Source organism: Eufriesea mexicana, unplaced genomic scaffold (assembly GCF_001483705.2).
Source record: "Eufriesea mexicana isolate 0111107269 unplaced genomic scaffold, ASM148370v2 scaffold47447484, whole genome shotgun sequence".
In the NCBI taxonomy this organism is placed as follows: domain Eukaryota; kingdom Metazoa; phylum Arthropoda; class Insecta; order Hymenoptera; family Apidae; genus Eufriesea; species Eufriesea mexicana.
This window is the reverse complement of record NW_016907864.1, coordinates 939,336-955,057: the sequence shown is the minus strand read 5'-3', so window position 1 is coordinate 955,057 and position 15,722 is coordinate 939,336. Positions and strand designations below refer to the sequence as shown.

Here is a 15,722-nt window from a genome sequence, read left to right as displayed (position 1 = left end):
TACTCGATTATGCTAAATTTCGCGGTATCACGTGATGCAAGATGGTGGAATATCACGGATCTCATGGATAATGTATTAAAATTTGACGTTTATGTCATTTTTTCAGTATTCTTGTTCATTACTTGACTTAAATTCTTTGTTCGTAAGTAAAATTCTTTACTTTCGTACATATTAAATATTTTTATTAAATGTCCAAAATCTCATTTTAAATCTCGAACCAGACGCATAGAACGCGCGAGTTACTTTCGCGTAACATGATTTTCGAATTTGAACAGCTGTGAATGTACTTAATTACGAAGAGATGACAATTTGCAAAAATTTTCATTTTACATTAAAGAAATATAATAGTTTAACTTCGATTGTTGTTAGAAAAGTTACATTTTTAAGTCATGTTACGAATCGACCTTAAGATAACCTCTTTACTAATTTATATGAATATCGAAATTTTAAATATAATTATAAATAATTCATTAATTTTTTATACAATAAGTATAAAAATGTTTGATAAAGTTAAAAAATATTAATATCAGGAAGGTAATGTATCCAAGTAAACAGATATTAAATATTCTATTATAGAATAGACTATGCTATATACTTTTTGAAACTTATATAAAAATATTACAGTACAATTAGTTATATGTTCTGGTTTTCATGTCTTCCAACCTTAAATTTTTATTTGTAATTTATGTTTAGTATATTATGTACAATAGTTGGAAATAAATATTTATCTTTTTATCTGATAATATTAATGTCCACATATACTTGTATTACAGACAAAATGTTACTATTAATTTAAATGTCAAGAATTTTAACGATATGATTTAATTAAATATCATCACCATGAACGAAGATAGAAGTATAGAAGATTCTTCATATTTAAGTTATGAAATAAATGGCACTAGATATATTTTACAAACTATATCAGATCCAACTATAGACATAGCAAAGACTGTATCAACGAATCAAGAACAAAATACAATTAATATTATAAATGAAACACCAGTAGAGAAAGAGGACGAATCAATTTCTTTAATTTGCTTAGATGGTCAGGTTTATGCATTTCAAAATGGAGAATTACAAGAATTAGATTTTAGTCAAGTAATAGATGAAAATGAATCACAAGGAAAAACATTGTTATTATCGAAAGAAGATGATAATTGTGAACCACAGTATATTACTAATGAAGGACTAGTAATTGGAAATATTGATGAACATTCTCAAGAACAATATGATATTATCACAGGACAAAATGAAAAAAATTTTATTGTGGAAAAACATAATGTAAATGCTAATGATTTTGTGGAGGTTGTAACTGCATTCAAATGTAAAATATGTACTTACACTACTCAAGACAAAACACAGTTATTACAACATTTTCAAAAAACACATGTAAATCCAAAAATGGATATAGAGGTGAGTTTCAAAATAATTACTCCCTGTATATATTCCAATGTTTTCATTTTACAGATAAAAGAAGAATCTAAGAACACAGATGAAGTAAAATTGCTATATATGTGTGGAGAATGTTCTAGTTGCTTTCCTTCTATTGAAGATTGTAAAGAACATATGATAAATGTAATTATTTAAAACTTACTTATTTTGTTATAAGGAAATCAGAATATAAATAAAAATATATTAATGCCTTTTATTATATAGGATCATCAGTTAACAGATACAGGAGCTAACAAAGGTGGCAAAGAAAATATAACAGATGACTCAAAAGATTCTGGGTTATTAGAGTGTATAGGACAGAGTGTTGAAAATAATGATATAAAACGTCAAGTTAAAATTCAAAAACCTCTAAATTCTGAATATATGCTCAATAAAAAAATGATTGAATTGATGGAAAGAAATATAAAGTATATTTATCTTTATTATCTACTTTTTAAAAACTCATATATATTTAATTTATTTACATATAAATTTTACACTTTGTTAGGTGTTCATATCGCGGATGCCCCTATAAATTTTCGACAGAGGAAACAATGCAGCAACATGCACTTTGTCACATAGAATCACAAAATGGAACAGCATTTAAATGCAGCGTTTGTCGTGATATGAAATTTACTAAATGGAGACAGTGTAGCTTACATTTATGGAAAAAGCATCAAGTTGGTACGTATGTAATACCAATATTTATACAATAAAGTATTTAAAACGCAAAATTTTAGATATAGGTTTATTTACTTGTAAAATATGTAAAGCATATAAGAGTGCAACAATGGTAAAACTTTTAACTCATATGCGTGTGCATAGTGAGACTCGTGAGTATGAATGTTCAGAATGTGGCAAATGTTTTAAACAAGCCAGTCAATTACGTAATCACAGAGTGATGCATTTGGATCGTAAAACATTGGAAGTAACACGATGGTATACTTCAAAGAAATGTGATATGTGTGGAAAGACTTATGCAAATTCCAAATGTTTAAAAAGTCATATTCAAGCAGTTCATTCGAAATTGCGACCATACGTTTGTAATGTCTGTGGACATTCTAGCGCTAGAAAAGCAATGTTGCAAATGCATTTACGTCAACATACTGGTGATAAACCCTTTAGTTGTGAACTTTGTGAATACAAAACTGGAGATCACAATACGTTGCGACGTCACATTATGCAGCATACAGGTATATATATGTAAAAAGGTATGAAATAATACAAAAAGGTATCTAAAAATTACAAGCATAAATAATATTTACAGGTTTTAGACCTTACAAATGCCCTCATTGTTCTTACACTGCAATACAAAGTAGTAGTTATAAAAATCATTTAAAATCTAGACATCCCTTATTGTCTGGTTTATTTACATGTGACCTATGTCCCTTTAAAACTGTAAAAAATCAAAGTTATATACAACATGTAAGAGATCATGAAAAGGGATTAATCAAAGCAAATATGCAAAAGAAGGGTATGTGTGAATTTTTTATTAAGACATTTACAACTATTAATTTAAAGCTATATACTTTTTCAGATAGTGAAAGCGTCGAAGTTTTTCCTGGCAACATTGCAGCGGCCCAATTAATTTATAGTTGTTTGGGTGCATTTTCAAAAGTGGGAGATACTTTAGAAGCAAACTTAATGTCTTCCTCAACATCTGCGGATGGTACATCACAAACAATTACGATACAAATTCCATCGAAACATCTTGAAGGTTCACTGCCAACAAGAGAAAGTGGAACTAAAAATAATTCAGCAATTGAACAAGAAGATGAAGAAACAATGCATTGTTTCTTAAAAATTCCAAGAGAAGAAGAAGAAAGCATAGATACTGGTGGTATAACTATACCTGCAGAACCTGAAGAATCAGGTGCAACAACAATTAATGTTGATACGTGAAAATATAGAATCTTACATCGCTAACAAAAATACTTTTGTATATTCAAAAACAATCGGAAATTTATACTTGAAAAGTAAATGAAAAAATGCTAGTCACGCGTTACTTAGATGGTATGAAACAACGTGTTCTTTTTTGACAAAAACCTAGGATTAATATATTAATTTTTTAAATCCTAATTGTGATACTATTTTTGGAATTGTATATTATATCTGCAAAAACAAATTTAATAATTCAGATGTTCTGTTTGAAAGAAATTTTTGTATATTATTTTAAAGAAATGAAAACATATGCACATTTTCAATCAATTAATTGCATTAATGATTCTATGTTCGTATTTGTTCAAAAGAAGTTTTATTTTGCTTTAAAATAAGATTTTATAGTTAATAGAAAATAGTTTTGAGACTTTTTTACTTTAAATTTTACTACAGATATAATTTATTATATACTAAAACACATTTAAGATTTTGAATGTATTTATTGATAATTAATAGGAAATTAGTAGAAGTGTACATAAAAATTGTAAAATAATAATTTGGAAACTATTGTAATATGTAAATTACAATGTTTCGTATGGTACAATACAATTTAAAATAATATTTTACATGATGGACTAAAGAGAAATGATCTAATGTTTTTGACTTGATTAGCCATCAGGTAAAAATGATACTTATTGCTATGGAAGATTGAATTTAAGATCTTTTTAAAAGATTTCAATATTAATTACTGAATGTCACAAATATGTCCCCACAAATTGAAATTTCGGTATCAATTTGCTTAAGTGCAGGTTTTTGAAAATGGTAATTGATGGATATGTAAACATATTATTCTTAAAAATCCAATAGAAAAATAAAAAATATATGTCGGTAACTTATAATATATAACACTTGCCTTTTTATATGTATTTTGTAAAAAAAAAAAGCATGAGGTGAAATAAAGAATACTGTTTTTCACGATAGCCTAAGCAAATTGATACGAGTCATTATTTACAGCTAATTATTCATAAAATGTGAGAAGTTCCTGTTTTTAAGCGGCTGATGCGGATCTTCTCGTAAATTACACATCATATCACAACTAACAGTCCTTGGACAGTTCGCCATAATAAGCCGTTAAAGCTATTAACCTCCTGTCAATAAAGTTTTGCTCCACTTCTACACCACCTACTCCGGTTAATATGGCAAGCTGTAAATTTGTATATGTGTATAAAAATATAAAGCTATCAATGTATAGTGCAGTATAGAGTAACATAGAATATCGGAATTTTTAGAATCGTTCTGGATTATGAAAATTTACCTGCATAGTATCTATATTTCTAGGTAGAAAGTAGGCCACATCATCTGTGATTTTTCTTGCTATATTAAATATATTTACTCCACCAATGGGATGCATAATGTTATTGAGATCTAAAGTATCATTCTTATTATAATCAGGTCCTCCCCATGGAGGACTCAGAAACACAACATCTGCGATTAATTTTGATGCGATCTTAAGAAAATCTCCAACAATGAATTCTATTCTGTCATCAACACCATAAACACGGGCGTTGTTTCGAGCAAGTTCGATTTTAGCTGGATCTATATCTATTGCAAGTACTGTGAAAAGGGAAATATTATGAACTTGTACATTAAATATAAATTATACTACAAGCAAACATACCTCTTTCACAAGTAAAAGCAAATTGAATAGCATTTCCTCCTGCGCCACAGAATGCATCAATTATGGTATCACATCTGCATCTTTCAGCTATGTGCTTGGCAATTTTTTCTGGCGTGACAGAAAACCAACTTTCTATGAAAGATATTTTATTATAAAAATTAAATATTCGTATATATATTATTAAATGATTCATAAAATGTTTCATATTTAGTCTTTTAAAGATAATAAATCTTAATTGTTATATAAATAGAATCAAATGACATACCACGATCCATTTTAATGCCTTCATCAAACTTGCTAAACAGATGATATCTCTTTAACCAATACTTCATTAAACATTTATCACTGACTATTTCTACTGGAAGGCTTATACTTTTTTTAGATTGCTTCCTTCGTTTTTTCTTTTGTATTCTCTTTATATTGTCCTCATCTGATAATTTCATACTTTGTATTTCGTTGTTACTATTGTTTTCATCTATATCCATATCAACATTTAATCCGTCGCAATATTCATTATCTTGTTCGGCAAACTGGTCTTCCGATGCACATTTTGTAAGATCATTTGTTTTATCTTGATCAATGTATATGTCATCATCCTCGATATTGTGAAAAACATCGTCTTGACTACCGAATATATTTAAAGTATCATGAATATCATCGAATTGTCTTTTATCTGCTACTGAATCTATTGAACTTGTGCTTGGTTTATTAAATACAAATCGCTTCGTTTGCAACTTTGTCTTAAGGCTATCATCACATTCATCATCAGAACTTGATGTAAATTGTGCTGTATAGGAACCTGTTTCAGAGGGTTGTAATTCTGCTTTCGCTGATGGCAAAATAGGGCAATATGATAAATAATGTTTCACCTGTAAAATAAAATAAAATATAAATTACTTATGTATCCCTATATTATTATTAAAAAAAAAAAAAAAAAAATGTATTTACTTTGTCTATAGTGTTAGTAATTTCCTCTCCATTATCATCAAAGTATATATGTTTATTTGCTGGTTTGAATCTATAGTATCTCATTTTTAATTGTCTATTTGATAACCTAATGTTTTTTTTCTTGTATACTACTTCTCCTTGAAGATTTGATTGCTCGTAATTTTTGTTAAAAGTATATCCCATTAATGAAAACGCTTTTTTTACTGACTCTAAACCTTCTTCTGAATCATTGTAATCAGCCTCATGACTAAAATGGAAATTACATATAAATATAACATTATTACTTATCTTAATGCATTAAAAACAAATGATACTTCACCTTCGTTTTAATGTTATAGGTTTATCTTCATTGGGATCATCTCCATCTCCTCCATCAGAAAATTTTCGTTGAATACTATTGTTGCCGCTATTGTTAGTAGAAACAATTGCACTATTTTGTGCGATTAAAATTTGATCATCATGTTCACCTTCTTGGGAATATTCCATTTTATTGTTTTTTTCATCTTTATCTACAATAGGTTCATTATCTACTGTGTTTATTGTAAAATTTCGAATAAACATTCCCACTGATTCTGTAATTAATCGTTTCTTTTTTAGTTTTTCTTTCTTAGTATAAGAAAAATGTTTGTTAGACACATTTTTACTTTCGGAAATATTAATTTTATTAGATGTATCTATTTCTCTTTGTGTAAAGTCTTGATCTATACTTTCATCACTTTCATCCTCTTTCATATCTACATCATTATGTTCCTGGTTATAACTTTGATTGCCAATCTCAGATTGCTCCCTTTTATATTTCTCTATAAATAATTTATAATGGGTTTCATATTCTATTTGAAAATTCTCTTTCCATAAATGCTGCCAGTATCTATCAGTATCTTCTGCAATATCTTGATCATTATCTTGATCTGAACTGGTATTTGTTATATTGCTTTCAATGGAACTAGTTACAGAACTAATGAGATTAGATGAATTTGTAGAGATAGAATCACAACTAGAACTAGTAAGGGTCATTTTTGTGACATTTGTCATAGAATCTGATGTTGCATTTGTTTTTGCTATAGATTCATTAATGGAATCGCACCTTGTTAAAAGTCTTTCATCTTCTGCATTAGACTGTTGATTATAACTCTCTTCCATACTAAAAGGACTCAATGGATTCCAGCCATCTCCAGTTTCTGGTGATGTTTCAAAATTTGTTAACTTTTTTCTATTATCTTCTGCATCTTTATCATTTATTTCTTGTTTTCTTACATCATCAAATGAAAAATTAATGCTACATGTATTATTTGCTTTCATTTCATTATCACCAGCACTATTACTTTTACTAAATATTCCTTCAAAATTTGAGCGATCAAGTTCACAATTTTTGTGTGCTTGACTAGGAAAACATGTATTTTGTTCTGAGAATTTTTCAATAGTTTCTTTCATTTCCAATTTTTCACCACTTATTAAATGAGCATACTGTTGTAAATATTCTGGATTTATGTAATCTGCATATTTTCTAATCCAAGTTGTCCAAATTATATGTTCACGATTTTCACACCAATATTTCTCCCATGCAATATCCATTATATTCTTAGTTTTAGAATACATAGAATAATATGGATAATCATGAAAGTTATCATCACAGTTATACCTAACATCTTCATTATAAGTCTGTGTATCATTTAGGGAAACATTTTTAAATATATTATGTATTTCAAAATCTTTGTCTTCTGACGAGCATAATGGCTTTTCTAGATGAAATTCCTTTTCGTTATATGTGGATGGATCATAATTTAAAACTTCAATGCTATCTGCAAGATGATCTGATGAATGAATATTTACCATTTTAGATTCAAATTTTAGGTCTTTTTCTTCTTGATGTTGTGCAAGTATATTCACTTTGTCAAATTCATCCTCCAGTTCAGTCTCTGTAGTTTGGAAAGTTTTTCCATAAGATGCCAATAAATTTTGTATACTTTTAGCCTCATGTTGGTCATGATATTCAGATAAGTCTGCACCTGAATCTGACTGATGCAGGCCCAGCTTTTGTGTGAGGGAATGTGTAGTAGGACGATAAGCAGAATCACGAACAGAGTCATGTTCATCTGTGGAATAATTGTTGTCTGTGTGTGAAGCACTGCAGTAGCAGCTCACTGGTTCTTCCTAATTATAAAGAAGAAAAATATATTCTTGATCATTTACTCTTCAGTATAAATATCTATATTATGCCATCAAATTAAGAATAACCAAATAACCAAGAATAATTAAAAATAAAAACAAAACAAAAATATTCTTACATCATGTTTTTCAATAGATTGTGCTTCTATAATAGACCTTTTATGAAGATCTAACATTTCTCCAACACAATCACCCTCAACATCTTCATCTTCACTAGCATTTTCTAGAGCAAGGATTGTATAAACTTCTGGGTTTCTAAAAATAAAAAAAGAAACTGACCACATGTATGTTCTAAACAAACATACATTTAATTACATTATTTCAATACTATATTTATTTTATTGAAAATAACAGAATGTAATTTATATATTTCTCAGCATAAAAGTTACATAATGACATGAAAAATTATATGATATATTTCAGATTTTAATTCTATTAATTTCCACGTGGTATGAATTGTTTATTTTCGATAATATTTCGCAAAGTTAAATACAAAGGCAAAGAAATATGTTCGGAAGTTGTAAATTTGCTTGCGAATATATTTGTTAGAAAAACAATATTACCATATTCTTAATACGTGTTAAACAAAGAAAGTTATATATTGTAAGTCCCCAAAAAATATATTGTGACCTAGCTCATTCGAGTGGGTGTCAAGGTTAGGTCATGTGTCACGCCACTAATCGATAAACGAGTATTACACTCAATTTTCAAGAAAGTAATAAAAATACTACGGATATAGGATGTAGAAATGAAATTGCGACGTTTGGTAGAACAAATGATTTATACTCTTGCAGGTGTATTTACCCAATAAATACTCTGCTGCAAAGACAATAAATGTAATTATCAGGGTTAGAAGACTCTGCTCGATCTGCGATGTACACTTCGGCTAAAGGTTCCCAAAAATGATCACTCATGCCGAAAGGAGTGTTTAATTGACTACTTGTTCGTGAATCGTTACAACACCCACATGTCTCACGCTCAAATTTTTACAACTCCCCCAATGTAAAAACAATCCGCCATTTCCTGGATAGCGCACCATCGTGAAGTTGCACCTGATTACCATCATCTTATAATGATCAATCGATAACTAATTTTTTGGTTAAGTTTAATTTGTTTTCTTATATACTGTTTTTCTTATAGTCGCAATTGCAATTCAGAGTTAAATTATAACCAAACCGCAATTTCTTGGATTTGGACAAAACATTTCTCGATTACCCTTTAATTCTAGATTATGTAAATTATTTATAGAAATTTAATACATTTACGAGAAATAAGATATTTTTTATATTATTTTGATCCTTATATACAATAAAAATAATATCTTTTCAATTATTATTTCCAATTGTTAAATATGTTTACCGTGAAAACATTATAAACAAGATATATCCACAGATACAGTAGTCTATTAACAGATTCTGAATGTAGATAAAACTCTATGAAAATTCAGTAGTTAGATTAATAATAATAGAATATCCAAGTCTAGAAGGATCAATTTAAATAAATCATTTTTAAAATATCGAAAATTGTAACACTACAATATATATTTTTCGATTCAAATTAAAAAGATTCGTACGTTTTCCACCTTACTATCTGCTGCATATACTTGCATGCGTTTCCCTGTTTTACCTACGTGCTCGTTGCTCGTGTACCTATTTTATCCTGCATCAATGATCTCATCTGTGCAGCTTTCTCCTTCAATATTACCTTAATAGGTATGTCAGATTCCTACCCTCGGTCTCACAAGGTAATTAACCATCATCCCCATTACCACTGTAACGTGGTGCCCTCTTCAGTGATTTTCTATTATTTCTTAAATACGATATTTCTCGAGAAATATTATTTACAAAACATTTAAAACTTGCTTTCTTATACGAGCCTTACCATCTTCTTATTTTTACCACGAATTATCTTACCTTTCGAACACAGTTTAGGTTAATACCATTACTTCAGGCGACTATAGATCTATAATCGAGAGCTATATAATTAAATCTGACAGATAGTATGAATGTTAGATCGTTTTCGAAAACTTACACTCGCGTTCAATTAAACTAGAAACGTTCAAATCAACTTGGTCGGAAAAGACCCGACACATAGCGCTATCTCGCGGGATGCTGCGGAAGTACGAGCCCGCGAACGGAGTAATGGCGTAGGCGGCGATCCATGTGATAAATTAATTTTTATAGCTTCGTGGGTGGCGGCTCTTTCTATTGGTTGCTGATCGGGCGCCTCCCACTTGGAACGACGTTGCCTTCTCCTGGTTTATTCCATTCAGCTGTGATACCATGATATACCATTTGTCTCGTTTTAAATGAGCTGGCAGGGGAACGGTATGGACGGGTGTAATTGAAATACATTCGCGGATATCCCTCGGTCGACGCACAACAAAGGCGCAGCTCTCGCACGGCGAGGCATTTTTATCCAACGGATCACCGTTTTTAAAGAACATTCGACGTAACTGCGCATTACCTGTGGATCGTTCACGTTTTACGACGATAATCGCTCCGTGCCGAGATTACGTAAGGATCAATACGATTTTTACTTTACCGCCTCGCGTCGTGCGATTACCAGATGAGTCGCTCGAACTTTAATTGTCATTGTTCGATCACGAGTCAGCCAGTTTTTACGCGGATGCAATTATTTCGCGTTGCAGGATCGAGATAAACAAATCTTAACGATTGCTATTGTCCATGTAACGATTGCAAGGATAATGACGAATGGATTAATAGAGGATTCGAATCGGTTGTCATTTTAGGTTAGGAAAATTAACTTCTCGGTATCGAATCGATTTTTATTATCATCATAAATATTACACGCTTCGAGGAAGCCAAAAATTTGAAGAAAAAGGTAGTTAACTTGATATTTCATTTCATCCAAAATTCTTTTTTTTTTCAATAAAACAATTTATCGAAATGGAAGAAGTTACTGGCGACATCTGTAGAATTAATTTTGAACCTCGAACTAATTAATAGAAACGGTAAAAGATTCAATGTAGGTATTTATAAGGAGAAATTAAAAATTTTGCATTCTGATACATATATATATACACGTTATTTATATCGGTTATTTAAATTGAGACAGTGTGAGAATTATCGTCGATCTTTATCGAATATTCGAGAAATATTTACGCAATCGTGGTGGACATATCTAACCCTGCGTTAAAGTCACCATGCTACTCTCTCATGCGGGCATCGAAGTCTCTTCCATATGTCGAGTCGCGCACGTTAGGAATCACTCTAAATTCAATAATCAATGAAAACGGGGGCAATCTACGAATAACGCTTTTAAATTTTATGGGATAAAGCTCGTCGTGTATTTATTCATTTATAGTTAACAATATCAAATTTTACCTGTTAATAATCATGGAAAAAGGAAGTGTTGATCATGTACAAATGTTAGCGTTGCTCCAAAGTCATCGATGATTGCACCAAGCAATGGGAATCTATTAACATAAAAATTTATTTTGCATATTTCACACAGCATTAGGTACTACGCCATGCAATTATTTTTAAAAAATACCACTCTCATCTTGAAAAAAAAAGAAAAAAGAAGAAGGGGAACACAGTTTCTAAAATATACTTTGTTTCGAAAGTATATGGAATTTTCGCAATCGCAATTTTCCGAGTTTCTAATTGCAATTCTCTGGGTCGCAATTTTTCTAGCTGCGATTTTTCCAATTGCAAATCTTAGGGTCGCGATTTTTCCGATTGCAATTTTCCGAGTCGCTGTTTTCCTAGCTGCGGTTTTTCCTATTGCAATTTTCTGGGTAGCAATTTTCATAGTTGCGATTTTTCCAATTGCAAATCTTAGGATCGCGATTTTTCCGATTGCAATTTTCCGAGTCGCTATTTCTCTAGCTCCGATTTTTCCTATTGCAATTCTCCGAGTCGAGATTTTCCTAGTCGCGATTTTTCCAATTGCAATTCTCTGGGTTGCAATTTTTATAGCAACGAATTTTCCAATTGCAAATCTTAGAGTTGCGAATTTTCCAATTGCAATTTTCCGAGTCGCCATTTTCCTAGCTGCGATTTTTCCAATTGCGAATCTCAGAGTTGCGATTTTTCCAATTGCAATTTTCCGAGTCACGATTTTCCTAGCTGCGATTTTTCCAATTGCAATTCTCCGAGTCGCTATTTCCCCGAGCTGGAATTTTTCCAATCGCGATTTTGCAAATTTCGAATTCGGAATTCGCAAAAATAGTAGCAAACTGAAAAGCCATCTCATCCAAAACGAACGCTCGCGCGTTCGTCAATTACATTTATTATTCGAGCGACTACTATAGTTACGCGAATCGGCACGGCACACATTTATGGCGAGCGCACTTTTCCGCACGTGCCCGTCTGCGGAGCACGTGGAAATCGCAACGTCGAACGTACGGCTCATTAAATATAGATGGTTATCTCTCGATACTCGGAAGGCCCGAGGATAAGATACTCCGGCTACTTTACGATCCGTCCATGCTGCCTCTCAGATTAGGAAACGTCCTCGCCACGTGGAAAGTTCATAACTTTTAACCTCCGTCTCCTTTTTCCTCCCGCGTGTCAAAGGATCCACGATCTACGAGCCTGTTCGCGTCTATGATCTATTAGCCTAATCGATGAAATCGATTGAACAAGTTTCGATAGACACGTGTTTCGAGGAAGAACGAGCGAATCGGTGTCAATTGCTCGCGCTGCCATCATTCGCGAAGGTCGCGTCTCCTTCGCGGACGTTCCGAAAAACTGGAACCACTGTTTGCGAATTGCAAAAATTCTCGAATCCCTGGAACTGGAAGTCTCTCAGCTCATTGAACGATGGTCTAGCGGAAGCTTGTCGCCTGGTCTGAGCGCGAAAAGCGGCTGGAGAGGATGGCGGGACGCGGAGCATGCTCGTATCGGTCGCGAAGTAACGCAGGATGCTCTCTGGCGCGCTGGAGATGGATGCTGCACGGGGAGAGATCGACAAGCTCGCGAGATCGGAACCAGGAGGAGAAGCAACAACATCGGAAAGCGAAGTGGGAGGTGGAGGAACTAGGAACAACAGGACTGCTCGAAGGAAGCTGAAGAGGGAGAGAAGACGAAGAAGAGGAAGCAACTGCAGCAGCAGCAGCAGCAGCGGCAGCAGCTGAAGAAGAAGAAGAAGAAGAAGAAGCAGCAGCAGAAGAAGAAGAAGAAGAAGAAGAAGGAGAAGGAGAAGGATGAGAAGGTGGAAGGTGGAGGAAGAGACAGCTCAGAGGTACCGTGGAGGAAGAGGAGGAAGAAGACGAAGAAGAGGACGAAGCGTCGAGAAGGAGAGGGTAGAGCCGTGGTGGGAGGAGAGAGAACGAGAGAAGGCCGCGGTAGTCTTTCTCGGTCGACTAGGTAAGATAAGGACGAGGCGGACAAACGGACTGACGAAGGTGGCCAAGGTAGGGGATATTCAGTCTCGCGGCCACGTGCTACACGAGCGCACGCCCCGAGCCGGCCGGTGGTCCAGCCACGACTCCGTCCTCTTCTTCTTCGTCCCGTTTTGTCCCACGCTTCCTCCTTCTTCTCCCTTCCATTCTTCTTTCGTACACCGACTTCGCCTCCGTGCGCTCCTCTCTTCTCTTCTTTCCCATTTTTTTCTCTCTTCCTGCTCCTCTTCGTCGACTTTTTTCGCGTCCCCGCCGCCGTCGCCGTCGCCTGCCCTGGCTGCCTCCGCCGCTTCCGAGTCCCGCGTCCACGACTCGTGTTCCCCGCGAGCGGATTCCGAGTGGACGCCGCGCGAGCTACGAGCGCCTCGCGGCCCGGCTAATCGCGGGAACGCTCGAGCTACGAGCGCCTCGAGTGTCGCGAGCGCCGAGTTTTCCGAGGTCCAAGTGCGAGATCCGTCGTGTCCAAAGCGTCGCGGTCGATTGTTCGGTTGGTTGTTCCGTAACCTGCAGCTAGTGGTGCGTCGTTCCACGGATACGAGGGCCGGGTCGAGACGGCAGCCATGGGAACGGTCGCCGAGGATGGTGCGCGAAATGACACGCGGCGAACCTGCCGTTTCGTACTCTGAGGCGACGCGCGGCCGGAAGTACCAGGCTACGCGCAGGAGGATACTCCACCAGTGAGACTCTCGACCAGTTGTCCCGTTGGCTGATGGTACGTGTAACACGCTCGTCGGAGTCGGTGTACAAGCGTGCACGAGGTTGTCGAAGGATTCGAGCTGGAGAACGTGTCGTCGAGTAGTCGTCGATCTTGCCTGGTGATCTCTGTGGTGATTGTGATGGCTCCTGGACACCTTGTGTTTACTCGAGAAACGTCTCGCTATTGTACAGGGGTGGTTTTACAATGCTCGTTGCAAGGTCGTAGGAAACAAAGAGTGGACTGTAAGATCGCGAAGGACCCGAAGATCGAGGAGATGGCAGGCGAGTGAAGTCTCTGGCAAGTTTAACGAGCCAGCTACTAGCCTCTGGCTAGTACGAAAAATCAATTCGGTCGTCTCTGTCTCTCCTCTTCTCTTGCTCTCCCTGGCCGATTCGGCGGCGTCGACGATTAATTTGTCACGACGTCCGGGCACAACAATTTCAACTGTCTGCAGTCGGTACCATGATATCCGTGTGACGTGCCGCTCACAACCGGTTCATTAAAGTTGCAGCCGCTCGTCACTCATTGGCTGCCACGGGCTGGCAGCGATCGTGATGCTTGCGATAGAAAAAAAGCGAGAGAGGAGGAAAGGAAAAAAGAGAGAAAAAGGTGAAAAAAGACAGAGAGGATGGAAAAAACGAGGAGAGGAGCGAGAGAGCACGCGTGCGTGCGAGAGAGGATCGCGTATATCGGCGATACTTTTGACGCGAGTGTTTCACCTTTCAATCATTATTATTACGAACACCGATGCCTCGATGGATGGTCAGCCGGGGTGAAAAAGTTGACGGACAATTAGGATATTAATGATGCGTGACAGCCTGGGAAAGCCGAAAAAAATTCTGCCAGCCGTTCCTCTCTGGCCTTTACGCGCCGTGTGTCCCACTCCGCTCGAGTTCCAACCGTGTTCCCGGTTTGGCCAACGATTTCTTCCATATCTCCATTAGATATCCAAGTCACGATTGCGATCTTCGTGTCGAGCCTTCCATCTTCCAGCTATTTTTCGCCATTTTGCGATTCTTCTTTCGGTTCCGCAAAAATTCCACGTTGCTTTATCCACCGTAGATTTCTCATTCTCAGTCTTATCTCTTTCTTATTCTTATTCTCAGTATTTTCGAGGATTTCCTACTCTAAAGAGTACCTCAAGAGTACTCGAAGTACCTTTGAAGATGGAACATAGATAATAGATTGGTCTTTACGCGCCATGTGTACCACTATGCTCAAGTTGGAATCATATTCCCGGTTTGGCCAACGATTTCATATCTCGATTAGATATCGAAATCACGATTAAGATATCCGTGCCGATTCCTCGATCTTCCAACAATTTTTCGCTATTTTGCGATTCCTCTTTCGGTTCCGCAAAAATTCCACGTTGCTTTATCCACCGTAGATTTCTCATTCTCAGTCTTATCTCTTTCTTATTCTTATTCTCAGTATTTTCGAGGATTTCCTACTCTAAAGAGTACCTCAAGAGTACTCGAAGTACCTTTGAAGATGGAACATAGATAATAGATTGGTCTTTACGCGCCATGTGTACCACTATGCTCAAGTTGGAA

The 15,722-nt window shown here is 35.1% G+C and overlaps 3 protein-coding genes across 5 annotated transcripts in view; 2 read left to right on the top strand and 1 right to left on the bottom strand.

Annotated features, from left to right (window-relative positions):
- The first annotated feature begins 813 nt into the window (after nt 1–813).
- LOC108551449 (zinc finger protein 675) lies at nt 814–3,349 on the top strand. Its single transcript, XM_017905654.1, has 7 exons — nt 814–1,413; nt 1,468–1,575; nt 1,657–1,859; nt 1,940–2,115; nt 2,172–2,624; nt 2,699–2,905; nt 2,969–3,349. The coding sequence occupies exons 1-7, from the start codon at nt 841–843 to the stop codon at nt 3,331–3,333; spliced, it is 2,085 nt and encodes a 694-aa protein (XP_017761143.1). The 5' UTR covers nt 814–840; the 3' UTR covers nt 3,334–3,349.
- Nucleotides 3,350–4,199: 850 nt separating this feature from the next.
- On the bottom strand, nt 4,200–9,141 carry Tgs1 (Trimethylguanosine synthase 1). The gene is made up of 8 exons (XM_017903894.1): nt 8,906–9,141; nt 8,221–8,356; nt 6,255–8,086; nt 5,936–6,182; nt 5,253–5,856; nt 4,988–5,119; nt 4,625–4,923; nt 4,200–4,513 (listed from the first exon to the last, which is right to left on the bottom strand). Exons 1-8 carry the CDS (start codon nt 9,013–9,015, stop codon nt 4,406–4,408), a joined length of 3,468 nt encoding a protein of 1,155 aa, XP_017759383.1. The 5' UTR covers nt 9,016–9,141; the 3' UTR covers nt 4,200–4,405.
- A 4,620-nt stretch (nt 9,142–13,761) lies between these two features.
- Nucleotides 13,762–15,722, top strand: part of LOC108550442 (nuclear hormone receptor family member nhr-25) — a 15,985-nt gene continuing 14,024 nt past the window's right edge. For all 3 annotated transcript variants that reach the window (XM_017904362.1, XM_017904216.1, XM_017904288.1), the window contains exon 1: nt 13,762–14,184. The gene's annotated coding sequence lies outside the window, so the exon portion shown is untranslated. The remainder of the gene's footprint in view (nt 14,185–15,722) is intronic.

What these genes read in the sequence shown, in the direction of transcription:
- Tgs1 (XM_017903894.1), bottom strand. Translation starts at nt 9,015, where the DNA reads ATGAGTGATCATTTTTGGGAACCTTTAGCCGAAGTGTACATCGCAGAT. An exon ending in CCTATAACATTAAAACGAAG is followed by an intron (nt 6,183 to 6,254) that starts GTGAAGTATCAT and finishes TTTCCATTTTAG; the next exon opens with TCATGAGGCTGATTACAATG. An exon ending in TGCTTTTACTTGTGAAAGAG is followed by an intron (nt 4,924 to 4,987) that starts GTATGTTTGCTT and finishes CCCTTTTCACAG; the next exon opens with TACTTGCAATAGATATAGAT.
- LOC108551449 (XM_017905654.1), top strand. Translation starts at nt 841, where the DNA reads ATGAACGAAGATAGAAGTATAGAAGATTCTTCATATTTAAGTTATGAA. An exon ending in ATGGAAAAAGCATCAAGTTG is followed by an intron (nt 2,116 to 2,171) that starts GTACGTATGTAA and finishes GCAAAATTTTAG; the next exon opens with ATATAGGTTTATTTACTTGT. An exon ending in TCACATTATGCAGCATACAG is followed by an intron (nt 2,625 to 2,698) that starts GTATATATATGT and finishes TAATATTTACAG; the next exon opens with GTTTTAGACCTTACAAATGC.